The sequence below is a fragment of the Nothoprocta perdicaria genome, unplaced genomic scaffold (genome assembly GCF_003342845.1).
Source record: "Nothoprocta perdicaria isolate Ctin4 unplaced genomic scaffold, notPer1 scaffold_177, whole genome shotgun sequence".
Classification (NCBI taxonomy): domain Eukaryota; kingdom Metazoa; phylum Chordata; class Aves; order Tinamiformes; family Tinamidae; genus Nothoprocta; species Nothoprocta perdicaria.
The window spans coordinates 1,180,489-1,195,123 of record NW_020454949.1 but is presented as its reverse complement, the minus strand read 5'-3'; the positions used below and the strand labels follow the sequence as shown (position 1 = coordinate 1,195,123).

Genomic DNA, 14,635 nt, shown 5'->3' with positions numbered 1-14,635 from the left:
GTGAAGGGGTTAGCTGGCTTCGTGCTTGGTTAGTGACTTCCCCTCCATGCCACATGTTCCCCTGCAGGGTCAGCTCTCCCATTCGAAAGAAATCCATCGCTATAGAAAAAGCAGAGAAGTCAGAGATAAAGAAAGCAACAACTCTTTCACATTAGCAAGCACTTCTTCTCCAGACAGCATGGGCTCCTTCCGACCAGAACCACCTCCAAGGACTTCAGGATCGGACACGCACCTCTCACATCCTTGAGAAGTCTCTCCAAGGCTCTTCTCTCCTTTGGAGGAATTACCTCATCCCTAAGGAGCCTCTCCTGAAGAAGGAGATACGGCTTAGGAGGCTTCTCCCTGGGTATCAGAAGCTGTGGAGGAGAAGTCAACATCCCTGCAGTCTCTTAGAGGTTCGACAGTGATGACCAAGAGAGACTTTTACTGTACTAGTCCTTCCTCATCAGGTAATGCCCTGCATGCAGGCCAACATTCTCCAGACGGACTCTTTTCTAAGGTGTACAGGTCTAAGCCTGGGCAGCCCCGAGAGCTCAGCTCTCAAGGGATTAGTTCACGTCTCCGTTGGCAGGTGGACACAGTCAGGACACTGAAGGTGGCACATCTAGGAGATGGAGTTGGCCAGGAGGCTCTCCGCATCTCACAGGAGGTGGCTAGGAGGAAAAGGCCAAGCAGGGCTGAAAGGAGGAGGAAATATAAGAAGGGGCTGGAAGGAAAAAAAAAAGAGGAGGAGGAGGAAAAGGAGAGACAATGGAGTGAAAGAAGAAAAGTCAAGTAACCTAAAAATAGCTACTCTCCAAACACAGCTGCACGTGACGCTGCTGGACCTAGGCCACGCTGGGAAACAAAAAGCAAACAAGACACCATCTTCTGTTCGCAGATGGAGAGATGGGAGCATTTCCCTTCCTGAGGTCAGGTGTCACGCCTCCAGCGCCAGCACCATGGCTTCAGGCAGCCTGGCCAGCCCAGCACCTGGCTTTGCTGTTACAGGAAGCCACTAGTGAACAGGTTGTCCCTTCGCTGTGTTGGGTGCCGCAGCGTGGCCTCACCAACCCAAGCTGCATGGGCACACGTGTCTTCTTGGGGCCTCTTTCTGTCCGGCCTTCAGCCTCTGCGATGTGGTTCACAGGCAAAAGCAGGTTCCTCACAAGCAAGGGCCGGGAAGAGGTTTCACCTCAAGCATCTTTGGACTTCTCCAGCTTTTGCATGTGATCTCTGGTGACCTGCAGGGAATTTCTGGGAGCCTTTGGGATGAATCAGACCAAGCAGTTTTGGGATACGAGTCATGGATAATGAGAAAAGCACCATTCACTCTGAGGAAGTTCTTCCCAACTCTTCTAATAGAGAACAGGAAAGGAAAATAGCTGCTGTCGCAGGCCCTGGACAGGTTTGCACAGGTTGGAAACCAGCCTGCTATCCAAGAATCCCCAAACCAGCTTCCCTGGAGGGGTGTGGCCAGGGAAGGAAACATTCGCCTCCGAACGGCCACGGCTCTTCCCAGGAGAACGGAACGCAGGAGCAGGCCCCTGAATGCAGGCCCCAGGCCAGGCGAGGGGTGACAATGCGCGATTTGCCCCTGCTCCTGCCGTTCTCCCTCCCAACGCGGGTGTTTTGTGTTTACAGCAACCTCCGATGGGCCCGTGAGCTCCCCAGTGCACCAGCCCAGGTGATGGCTCCCGAGTCACCTGCCCAGGTCCAGGAGACACCTGTGGGTACCGTCCCCAAGATGGGCAGTGAAACCCTCCAAGGAGGGTGGCAGAGCTCCAACACATGGTGGAGCCCGTCCATAAATGATTAACCCTCGGACGCTGCGGCTGAGCCGGCGAACAAAGTCCACGGCTTGGCCCGCACAGCACAAAGCTCATGCTTTGCTTCCAGGTAGGGAGGGAAAGCACAGCGTCCACAATATCAAGTCTTTCCTGAAAATGACCTCCTCTGCTGGCTGCCCCACCAGTATGGGCTCACTGACACCGTAAGGGCAGCCCATGTGAGGCCAGGAGAACATCCCTGCCATGCCCTGCCATGCTCGCTCGGAAAGCATCTGCTCCCTTGGGGTCCTTCTCTGGGGCATTAGAACGCAGAAAGAGAGACGTGTAAGAAAAGCCAAAGCCAAGGTTGTTCTCATGCATCATTTGACCATGCCAGAACAAGGCTTTTGTGAACCTGTATTTTCCGAGATGCCTGTACTAAGATCTCCACAGCTGGCACTACCTCTCTTACCCTGTGATCTGCAGGGCAGTTCTTGCAAAGCTCTGCGTGTTGCTTTGAGTGCATCTCATCCTTGGGGGCTTGGCATGTTCTGGTTGGGGATGCAAGCCCCTGTGTTCTGCACTCAACGTATGCAAGTGCTGGCTTAAAACCATCACCTGTGGGTTTCCATGTGAGCTCCCTTTGGGAAAGAGAACTGCATGAGCACGACCTTGAACATGCCCAAGCTCAGTCTGAGTGCTGCTCTTCAAACACACTTCTGCCGAGAAATCAAAGAAGTCCTGATCGTGATCCATACCTTGAGGTATGGATACCATCACCTGTGTCCTTATTTCCTTACAAAGGAAGTGACAAGCTCTGATGAGACCTGCTGCACCCTGTGCCCCAGGCCAGGGCACTGCTCCACCCCACTGTAGAGCATCCTCACAAGGCCACCTCACTCCCATCTTCTGTAACTGCGCCACAAGAAAGGCTGATCTGAGTCTGCCAGCCAGCTACACAAAATAAAATAAATAAATAAAGAGGTTTTAAAGGTTTGGAGAGTCTCTGGAAGCTTTAAAAGATTCATCCCCCTCCGGAGGGCCGGCACGTGCCCGCGGCAGCGCTCGCGGTGGCAGCTCGTGTGCAGACGCGTGCGGAGCTGCATCACCAGCTGGCCAGCAGCAGGGTCACTCAGTGCCACGCCGCGGTGCCGAGCTCCTGGGTTCCTCATTACCACTGCACCACGCGCTGCAGCTGGAAAAAGACATTTGCAGGCCTGAAAATTTGACAAAAAAAGAAGGTTGGCCTCTCTCAGCAGGCTGAGAGCTGCTGCTCTGATGGCTATGAGCTGATGGGACATTTCTACCACACGCCTTCCAGCACTGAAACTAGTGACACCTCTTGTCCCTGGAGGCCATCACTCAAATGGCCTCAAAAGGCTCAAATCATCACCAGACACTGTCCTCCTCCCATTGAGACTCCCGGTGCTCAGAGACATCAATTCTGGGTACCTGGGTAACACCATAGGCTGGACCATGCACCCCCTTCCCTATCTTTTTTTTTCCCCTTATATTTTTTCCTATCACCACCTCTGCATCCTTAAATAAGGACACGAACCCAAGGTTCTCAAATCTGCCTACAGCCACGCACTGAAAACAGGAATCTGTCTGCCAGGGTTCCTGCTAGAAGATCAATAAAAGGAACATTTAATGCAGGCTGTCACAGAGTCACTTGGTAGGAACACGGGCAAGTGCTCCTCAGAGAACTCAACTGATTTTCTATGGACCGCAAGGCAGGATGACAAACAGAAAGAGATACCTGCAAAAAAGAGGAGAGGGAGAAGAGGAGAGGGAGGAAGAAGCAACTCTACTGCCCCGCACAAATCTGCCTGGTCGGTTGAGCATTTTAATGGGCGGCCTGATGCAAGCATCACCTTTGACTCAGTACCTTGTCCTGGGTTGAGAAGGGATGAGTGACCTTACGCTGGCCACCAGCAGCAGACAAACATCTTGGCCAAGCCTATGGCAGGCTCTTTGCCGCGCCTCCTCTTCCCCTGTCCGAATGCTCCCTTTGCTCCTTCCTCTCACACTGCCAACGCAAGAGCCCGTGAGTGGCCAGTTGTGCCAAGGGCCATCTGCTAGCGCCGAGCCGAGCTGCACGAGGCCGAGCGTCCGCCCGCCCTGCCAAGCGGGCCATCTGCTGCAGCACCACGCAGGTCCCTGATGGCCCCTCCGCATGTGGACCTGCCCTCAGGCGCTTGAGCAGAGCGTCATCGACGCAACGGCTCCAATCTGCACCCCGAAAACGGGGCCTGCTGAGGGCCGCTACATGGCCTTGCCGGGCATCTGCATGGAAAAAGAGGGCCAAAGCAAGGCCAGGCTCTTGGCTGCCTGGCAAACGATGCGTTTTGAGGCAGCTCAGCCGGCTGATCCGAGCAGAACGAACCCCAACGCTGGGAACGGATGGCTCCGCCGCGTGGCATCAGGAGCAATGCTTCAAACACCTCCCTCTCGCTTGAGCTCCCTGCTGGCTGCCAGACCTATAAATAGAAAGGAAATGGGCCACCAGCTCCTGACCAAGCGTTATCGGCTCCGCGCGCTGCACATCCCAGGCTGGGCTGCTGCGCGAGCAAGGATTCCCTCTGGAACAGCAGTCTCTAGGGCAAGAGCAAGCAGTGCGGAGGAGGCAAAAGACCCAGCACTCTCAGCCCCATCCCAGTCCCCTCAGCAGCAAGAGAGGACTGTGAGGGCCAGTCTTGGCTCTGCATAGCCCAAGCATTTCCCTGGAAGAAGTCCAGCTACACCTGAAGGAGACCTCCGTGGAGACGTAGGGTTGGATGCCCACCAGCCCATTGGTTGGGGAGGGAGGCCAGGAATGCACACTGAGGCTGGCTGCCAGGTAGGTTCCTCCAGAGAAACCCTGGCAAGAAATGCTGCCTTGTACGAGAGGGCAGCTTAGTTCCTCCTCTGCGAGAGGCGCCAAGGACCCCACCTTCATCTGCAGCATCTCAAACAGAGGACAAAGTCAGTGACAGGAAGAAGAGTTCGCAGGCATGGTGGAGAATGTGGATCCCCCTCTGCTCCAGCTTTTCTTCGGTGTTTTTTAAAGCTGGTATGAGGCCATGGAAATGAAAACAGACCTGGAGGAAAGAAACGGCATTTGCAAAGATGCTGCAAGTTTTTGCTCACCCTAGAATCAGAGGAAACACTGCACACGGCTGGGAAGCGGACGCATCATTGAGGACAAACTTCAGCCTTCACTTTAAAGACCACCGTAAGCACCTCTCCTCTCAAGGATGCTGAGTTTTAAAGCAACACTCCAGGCCATTTATGGACTTGTCAGGCTCTTCCTGAACACATCCCTGTTCTCCAAGGGCTCAGAAACCCAGCACCAGGTGTTGTACCCATGCTGAGGGACCAGTAGCAGAGGTACCTGGAGGCATGTTCATAAAATTTCACCTATTCCTTGCAACCCAAACAAGGAGGTTCCCAGCACATCACTACAGCCCCAGCAAGGTCCTAAGTAACTACATTTATTGCAAACAAGGCCAGGAATTCCCACTTATGGTATCCACCTGAGATAAAGCAGAGCTTCCAAAAAGCCAGCCAAAATCTTCTTTAAGGCTTCCCCTCCACCAGTACCACCATTGGAGGGTTCTCCCAACAGCACTGGAAATGAGGTTGCATCTGCCCGGTTACTGCTGTAGAAAACCTGAAGACAGCTTGAGCACTGGACACATTGTCCAGGGCCAAATCCCCCTTCCTGGAGGTGGGACACGGGATACGGGGCCCTTCCACAGCAGGAGGAACCACACATGATCCACCTAAGACAAGGGAATGGCAGAAGGGGATGGCAGTCACCTGCAGAACTTGAGGCCAAGCTCCTCCAACGTGCCATTTAATACAACTTGCAGAGCTGCACAGGAGGATGGTGGGGCAGGAAAGCTCTTTATCTTCTTCCCATCCTCGCTCCTCTCTCCCCTTCCTCCTGCTCCCTCAGCTTCCTCTGAGCAGAAGCTGAAGGCCTGGGGGTGCCGCAGTCTAATTTTAGCACACACAATAACCTCGAAACAAGATCCCACGATGGAGGCAGCAGTCACATTTCACTCAACCCGTTTTGCAGTGGGCTGATAGGAATTTATATATATATATATACACACACACACACACACACACACACACACACACACAAGCATGCAGTTTATGGAAAAACACCTAGCTGTATGTTACAACCAGCCCTGCAACACTGAGTTGGCCTCAGTGTGGGAAAACAGATAACTGTTTTCTGCATTTATTTACTGCATTTATTTACTCTCCTCTTTGTTGCTTGAACATTTCTGCATTTATTTAATCTCCTCTTTCATCCTCTCTTCAACACCTAGATTCACTTCTTCTTTTTATTAACTTGGCTCCTGTTGGTTCCTCATCCCCTCCTTGAAGGCTGCCCCCCTCCTGCCCCACTCCTGCTTCCCAGCGCTTCCCGACACCCCCAACATTTTGGGATGCAAAACTAAAAACACACAACAGCTCTAGTCAGATCCCAAAAGTTTTCTCCACCTGCTCTTTGTGCCCTCTACTTTTCCACTAAGTCACCGATCTTTTTGGCGCCCACCTGGTCACGAAGAGCCAAGTGAGTCCCGGGAACACAACCAGAAACACCACGAGAGCGTTCTGCAACCAGCTGCCCAACACACCAGTCCATCAAAAATAAATAAATAAACCTCCGCTTCAACTGTTGCCTTCCATCATTTCAGTTCTCCAATTTCCCTTGGTTTCACTGTGACGAATTGCAACATCAACCTCACCCACAGAGGCAGAAAGCGAGAGAGACGGGGCGAAAAATAGGCTAGAGCTCTGGTTTCGAGAAAGGTGCTCAGATTTGTGTTCATCTACCTAAGATCAGCTGCTTTTTCAGCCTTTCTAAACCCGACCCAAAAGCATCCTCTTCAGTAGGGGTGCCCCTTGCCATAGGAGGACACACTGCCCTCCACCTCGGAGGGTCACGCGCGCTCCAGCGCCGGCGATTCCCACTCGTCACCACTAATCAGATCAAGCCCGGGGCTACGTTGCAGCCGCGACACCGTCGCCACGGGCGCCATAATCCCAGCTCTGCTCCGGGCGCTCCGCGAAGCCAACGCACGTCCGGCCCCGCGCCCGGCCCAGCTCGCCGCTCGCTCAACCTCTCCGCTGCTCAAAGCCTTCTACGGCTCACACCGGACTTTGGGAGAAATTTCCATGCTTGTGGAGATGAAATAATAAAAAAAGGAGGATGCACTAAGGCTGGAAGGGCTCTGGGGGTCTGTGAGCAGGCTGCACATTTCACCGAGCTTTTAATTAGACCTAAGAGGCGCAATCAGCTGCTTGAGCCTCTCTCCCCTTCCCTCGATGGCTGCAGGACGGGTTCCCCTCCAGCTCCAGACACTGGTGGAGATCAAGAGCACAACAAGCTCACACCTCGATCTCCGCCCCACGCAGCGCTTCCAAATGCTGAAAGTAAAAACAAGAGGAACCAGAACATCTCCGTTTGCTTCTGCCTCGGGAAAGGGGAGCAAGTTTTTGCTGTTCTGCAGGAATTTAGGTTTGCTTTGGACTTCACGGGGAGCAGATTCGCACAGGTTTCATTCGGTCTTGTTTCAAGCAACAAATATTTTTCTATCCGAACTTTGCATCGCCTTCCTGTAATAAAGTCACACAGAAAAATTTACCACCATCTACCTGAGATCCATACTTGGGATAGAGAGAATCCAATCCAATTTCTCCAACTTGCAATAAAATTTGTGTTCAAGAGAGCAGGGGAAATAAAATAAAACAAAACAAAACAAAAAGAGGGAGTGTGTTGTAATCTGATGGCCTCCAAGACAGGCCTGTTTTTGTCTTCTGAAATATTTTAGTGCTTGCTTGAGGAAAAGGGTATTAGGATATCCCGACAAGGGTCTGCAAGAGCGGAGGGGGCTCTAACCGGGTCGGAATTACAAAGATGTTTGCTTTGCAACCAACCTCTCCCCTCTTGGATTAAAAAAAAAATAATTTAAAAAAAAAAAAAAAAACTTTTCTCAGTCAGAAAATGTCTAAATAATTTTAAAATAATTAATAATACACAGTAAGCCAGGTAGCAATAGTTCATGTTCATCTGCAATGAGAGCATGCAGCAGTGCAGAGCCTCACCTCCCACCAGCCCGGTGCTTTCCTAACCGAACATCAGTCATCTCCTCTGCCCCATCCCCAGTTTGGATGGCCAAGGCACTTGCTACAGAGCCTAAAATCTCCCCACACCACTGCTGGGAGGGCCAGGCAAGCTCACAAGTGCCCAAGGAAAGCATAAAAGCAGAAAACATCAAAAATTCATGTTAGCAGAAGGAAAAGGACCGTGTTATTTCAAATGCTGGTGGGCAACCAGTATTCAAGAGCGCGACCGGGATGCCAGGAGAAGATGCTCATGTGATGATTTACGAGCTGAAGCCAAACAAATTGCTCCTTGCTCAGCCAGGATCCCTGGGTCTCGCCTCCGTCACCTGAGAGCTCTCCTGGAGCAAAACAGGCCTCAACACTTCACACCATCGGCCGCAGCAGAAGCTGTACGTGGTGCCCAGAGCTACCCGGGCTTTCCAGAATTCTCCCAGCACCAAAAGCCTTCCCGAAGAGGGACAATTCATTTTGCAGTCCCCAGAGCACCCAGAACATCTGTGTCCACCAAGAGAAGCCCGTGGCTGATTCCGCAGCGGTGGGACCGAGTTTGTCACAGAGGGAAACGCGAGCACAGATATGAGCACGGTAGGTGGCACATTTCGTGGAGCAACGCGATTAAAAACTAAAGGTGGTGGATGCATTTTCCACTTACAAACCGTGCCTGACCACGACGGGGCACAAGTTTGGGAAAACAAGACCTCACCCAGCTGGATGGACAGCCAAACAACTGTCTGCCAGAAGGCAAACTATCCCCGAAAAGTCTTCGCTGGAGAAGCAGGATCTTGGGTTATCTGGCAAGGACAAGTCCGACCGAGCGAGGGCTCCTCTCCACATAGCCGGGGGACAACAGATGACAATAACCACAGAAGAGCAAAGTGACTGAAACAATATATTCTAGCCAGTCCCAAGGCAATTGGAAACATCTTGGAAGGGAAACAAAGCCCTTCCCCGAGCTCAGACGACAAACCCAGCTACGCAGGAATCTCCTGAACCACCCCGTAGTCGCTGCTGTCCCTCTTCATCCCAGCGACGGGAGGCGAGACTCATTTCTCGGGCTTCCTACTTGCTCCTAGTGCTAAGTGGAAACACAAGTGGCTTTCAGAGGTCACTCCGGCTGCCACCGCAACGCATCTCCTGGGCCATCTCTCAGCTAGAACCCTTAGGAATTCGAGTAATGCTGTTCCCCTAAACCTGGATCGAGGAGCATGACTGGGTTCCCAAAACGAGGGCGCAACCCGAGCGACCGGGACGCAGAACCGGGACAGGTACGTGCACAACACGGAGAGCACGAAGGGCCACCCGCCTTGTGGGACACTGCTCAGTGCAAATCCTGCCCACTTCAAATTCCTGCAAGGCAAAATACAGTGGGAGTCTGATGAACCAGCACAAAAGCAGAATTTGACACACAAATCTTAGTCCCTATTTGCCGAGGAGAAAGAAAAAAAAATACATTGAAAACCAAACCAGCTTATTTTATCGGAAAACTCGCGAGAAGCGCATGATAAGATAACTCCAGTGATATGCTGTGAAAGGGCTCTCCATTAATTCCTGGTGAACTTTGATTCCCACGTCTCTCCAAATCCGAACAGCAGAATTTTATCTCGTAGCATTTGTTCAGCTCGAAACCCGGCACGACCTGGACCCTTGCATCAAAACCCCCAGCTCGCTGCCGCCCTGGGGAGTCACAACAAATCCTCGCGTGTTACTCATCTTTGCTTTCAGTTTTGGCTGCCTCCTCCCCACACCACGTCTCGACTCGGAGGTGGGCAGCTTGCTCTTGCCTCACCACTGGCATTTTGAGGGTGTTGGGGGGGGCTTGGGCTCATTGACCTGCTGAGGTGTCACGAAGACCACCTGATGTGACCCCCTCCTTGATCCCCATTCATAAAAACACATCCCTCAGTTGTCACCTTCAGACCATCACAGCCCAGGCCAAGCACACGGGGTCAACCCTGCCGGGGAAGAGAGACTCGGGCAAAGCCAGGACAAAAATAATAATAAATGATTGTTATTAATAACAATAATGATCTTGACACCAGCTCCCTACAGAGCCCCTGAGCCCGGCAGGGGACTGTGGTGGCACCTCCATGGCCTGGCCTATGGGGACACAGCAAAAACAGAGCTCTTTAGGTGCCGTAATTCTGCTTTCTTCCCCCCCACCACCTGTATCACACCCCTTCTCTGGTAGAGCAAGCAGTAAAACAACTATTAAAATCTTAACAAACAAGCAAAAAACATTAGAAATACAGATCAGCCTGCATATGATTTCTGCTCCTCAGGTGCATTTGAAGTTGTGCATGTATTTTTTTTTTTCCCCTGCAAAATAATTGATTTACTTGTAGGTATGGCTTGCACGGAGCTTTACTCTCCCTTAAAAGAAAAGGGCCTGTGATTAACACTACAATAGCAATAAGGAAAGAGAAGATTACCTACCTATATAAAACGGTTTGCAGATTCATTCCAGGCACATTTAGCCCCAGAAATCTTAATTTCTCCCGCATTTTAGAGTTTTAAATTAAAAAAAAAAGGGGGGGGAAGTAAGTCACTATCACAAAATCACAGCTCAACCGGTGTAGCGAAGATCAGCACTAAATTAATCCGTGTTTGGAAACGAACACACACAAAGAAATAGTGGAAAAATACACTTGGCTGGCGAGAACGGATGAGTGCAATTTGGCCTGACGGAATAACATTTCTTTGAGATAAAGGCCAAAGCTTTAGGGTAGGAGCGAAGGTTTGCTCGGCCACTCAAGGGTGGCGCCTGGTGAGCTCTGGACCCTCTTCCTGTAGAAGGGAAGCCCCCCAAAATAGGCTAATACTCAGCTGCGGTATTAGCAGAAAGGGGCAAGGGAGGATTAAATTAATGATGCAAAGAGGGAAGAGCAAAAGCTTAACAAGTAACAGGGAGCGGACGCCGCTCGCCAGCCCCAAAGAGAAGGTGCCCTTTGTTGCAAAGTGGAAAGGGTCGGTTTGCAAAGCGAGCAGGGGAATTATAAAGACTGAAAAAAATTGGAAAAAAAATAAAAAAAGATACAAATATCACATACATTCCCAACCCAGTGGGTTGTGCCGTGTCGACACCTCGGGCTAACTACTCTGGTGGGGCTCTTCCCCTTCCAAACCGACCCCAAGGTCCGTCCTGCTCCAAAACGCGGCTCCAAAAACAGGACTGTCAATTTAAACTTTGATCAACACTTGGGAAAAATAATAATAATAAAAACATGATAATAACAATAATAATTAAAGAAAAAAAAGATCAGAAACAAATGCGACGCTGTTGGTCACGACAGCAGCCCACGGCTCCTTCGCCCGCAGACCACAGCGGCCGGTCCCCAATGTGCCACCACCCAAACGCTGCTTTCGCCAAGACTTTCCCCCAGGGTATTTTATTTTGTCCCCCCCATGCACACACACACACACACACACACACACACACTATTGCTTACTTCAACTCGCGAGCATGAAAATGAATCATGGGAATTGCTCACGGCGGCAAGCCCGTTCCCTCGGACCGTTTTGGGCAAGCACCCTGGCACTCGCGGGAGCAGAAGCTCGCGCCGACACCGACCCCTGCCCCACGTTCCTCCCCATAAGGAGTTTTAAACACCGTGTCCCCGCTTAAGCAGTTTCCTTCGTACTAATTTTGCACCTAATTCATCAGCTTTTAATTAAACTCCGATACACAGCCAGGTAGATTTAAGGCAATCTCGGTAGCTTTAGAGGGCGGGTTTAATTTGTGCTGGGGGTTATTGCTTCCCCCTCCACAAACTGTTAAAAACAAGAACTGCTTAAGGCAGTAGGCGCCCCTCGGGGTTCTACATTCAAATCTGTGCCCTCATCATCCTCTAATTCGGGATTTTAGGAGGAGGCAAGATTTAAGAGGAAGTCCTTTCCAGGAAAAAAAAAATATATCAGATTTGCAGGAAAACAGCTGCCTCTCCCCCTCAAAATCCCGACGTTTTGAGGTCTCTCTTTAAAATATTTTTATTTAGAGACCAAAGCCACATCGTATCTCATCACTCCCTGCACCTGAGCGAGAAAAGCAACAAGCTGCCGGAGTTTTGCCACTTGCTGCAAAGGTCCATTCAAATATTACACTGACTTCAAGTCCAGATCCACTCTGATCACATCCCCTCGCCTGCTGTTTATATGTTTTTCACGTTTAAAAACACATTTCATTTTTATAAACAACAACCAAAGCAGAAAGCACCAAGACTCCCATAAGGAAATTAGAAATCTAGACATTTTGCCCACATTTAGTCAAGCTTTGCCACCTTGCTGCTACTCACTGCATCGTTCCTTTTATTTTTATCAAATATTTATATTAAAATCAGCATCGGTGGTCGTGTTATTATTATTATTATTATTATTATTATTCTTTTTCCCTTTAATGTTTCACAACAAGTCATCATCATTTTCTGCATTTCCTCGATGGGATCGCAAGGAGAAATCCAAGTTTCAAGGTAGGGCAGGGGCAGCACGAGGGGCATCGTGATCAAGCGCCCTTTGATGCTGAACACTCCCGAAACGGGATTGCGTCGCCCAGTTGCAAAAAAAAAAAAAAAAAAAAAAAAAAAGGAGGGGAGAAAAAAAAAAAAAAGAAAAAAGAGGATTTTTTTTTCTCTATTTAGTTCGCCAATGCACAAAGCGACATATACAAACCCCAGACAATTGCACACTGTCTTATGGGTCCTATAGGAGGCCCAAAGCATCTGCCTCTGAGCAGAGCTGCTGCTCTCTGCTCCGGGTTTTTCGCACCAGTGCAGCCCCCCCAGCACCTCTAGGCTCTCTGGTGACACCAAGGCACGAGCCCTCGCGGGCGAGTGTCCCCCGTCGTTTTACAGGCAGGTTTCTTATCGCATTTCCTTTGCATTCAACCCCGTATGAAGCCCCTCCTCGTCGCATTTAATGTCCAAGCGGGAACGTAAAGCACGAGCAAATATTTTTATGCTGCAAATTCGGTACATCTGTATTTCTGCACACACACATGTGCATGTATATAAATATATATATATATGTATGTAAATAAAGCAACCCAGATTAGTTCTAGAGCCAAGGGAAAGCTGCCTGCAATCAAACCCCATGGATTCCCAGCCCCACGACATTAGAAACGACAAAAGGGGAAAGCTGAGAAGCCCTCGAATGCTCCAGACTGCACCAAAAGCGGACACCGGGCTCTAACCATGCCTCTTGTCCAGCGCCTGCATGGGACAAGTGGGACCCTCGGACCCCCCGCACTCCCAAAGACCCTATGGGGCTTCACGGTGGCCGTCACAAGCCCCATTTCTACGGGTTTGGAGGGGAAGGAAGAGAGCTGCATCGGCGGAAAAAACTACAAACACCACCATGTGATCCCGTCTCCCACGCCAGAAAATCACGTTAGAAAAATAAAGCACGGCCAAACCTATAACTGAACGCACACTAGGGCAAAAAGCACAACCATGCCGACCATGGGGCTTAATATAAAACAGCACTCGATTATTTTTTTGTGGGAAAAAAATAAAAATAAAAAAGCATCTTAAATTAAATATCCACAACACGAGGAATCGGGAGTCAAGCTGAAATGGAAAACTTAGGAGACAGCTGAGCCCAGATTAAGGTAAGAGATATATTAGCTTATTTATGGGGTGTTTAAATGTGTTTTTGCTTGTTCTTTTAAGAATCTAAAGGGAAACTAATGCCACTTGGAGGCAGATTATGAATTTAGGTAAAGACGGATTCCTTGTTTACATCTGTTTTGCACCGCACAAAACTGCAAAGCAACCGAACGCCCCCAAACCCGCGGCTCTGCCTCCGTCGTGCATCGCGAGCTCCCGACACGCCAGGATAACACAGGATCCGGGACCGGTGCTGAGATTTAGGGACTTTAGGGACATCATGGGCACGAGGTTTTGCCCGCAAGCGTCGCCAATGGCGCGATAGCGTTTCCCGCGTGGCGGGGAGAACGTGGCCACCGCAAAAGCGCCTAACGCCGCCTCAGGTTTTAGTGGTGTTTTGGGTTCACACGGGCTCTGCCGCCTGCCCAGCATGGGCACGCCGGGGTCGGATACGAGGTGGCACCCAGGCAAGTGGGGGTTCGGCCTCCCCGAGCGCGCAGGCAGCCGCGCGCCCGGGCGAGCGGAGCTCCTTCGAAAACAAGCCCGAAAGGCGCGCGCGGCGGGGCGCGCGCTGCCCAAAGCAAAGCCGGCACGGGCTATTTTAGGGAAAAATATATGCATAAAAGAAAAGGGGAAAAAAAAGTCAAGGAAACGCTCGCAATTCGCTTCGCCCTTTCACCGTGGCGGATATAAGGGGCTCCCCAAGCCGCCGTCGGAGCTGCCCGGTGGCAGCGGGGCCAGCACTGGCCTCCAGCAGCTCCGCTGCCCCCTGCGAGCGACGCTCTGTTTATCCCCAGGCAAAGCGGGATACAAATAAATCGAATACAGAAAGAATTAAATAACACGGGGGGCGAGCGCAGCACGGAGGGGGCAACCCGAGCGAGGGGTCCGCAGAGCCGGCGGGGACAACGCCGCTAATAACAACGCCGCTAATAACAACGCGGCGAACATTTCCCTCCCGCTCTGCCCCACCGGGGCTCGGAGCGGAGCCTCCCGCTCTTCCCGAGGAAGCGGCCGTCGGGGCGGGGGGGCCCCGCGCTGTCTCCCCTCTTCCCGCCGCCCCGTCGGCCCGTAGCGAAAGTAAAACCGCGGCTGCCCCCCCGCCCCGGCCCGCCCGCCCTCCCCTCCGCGTTTTACCTCAGCTTTTTGGGCACCGAGTAATCC

The 14,635-nt window shown here is 51.3% G+C and overlaps 1 protein-coding gene across 1 annotated transcript in view; it reads right to left on the bottom strand.

Annotated features, from left to right (window-relative positions):
• Positions 1–14,634, bottom strand: part of IGF2BP2 (insulin like growth factor 2 mRNA binding protein 2) — a gene marked incomplete at its 5' end in the record, with an annotated part of 41,162 nt that extends 26,528 nt beyond the window's left edge. The window contains one exon of the mRNA XM_026036378.1: positions 14,609–14,634. Within this exon, the coding sequence (XP_025892163.1) occupies positions 14,609–14,634 (26 nt within the window). The remainder of the gene's footprint in view (positions 1–14,608) is intronic.
• Position 14,635: the final 1 nt, after the last annotated feature.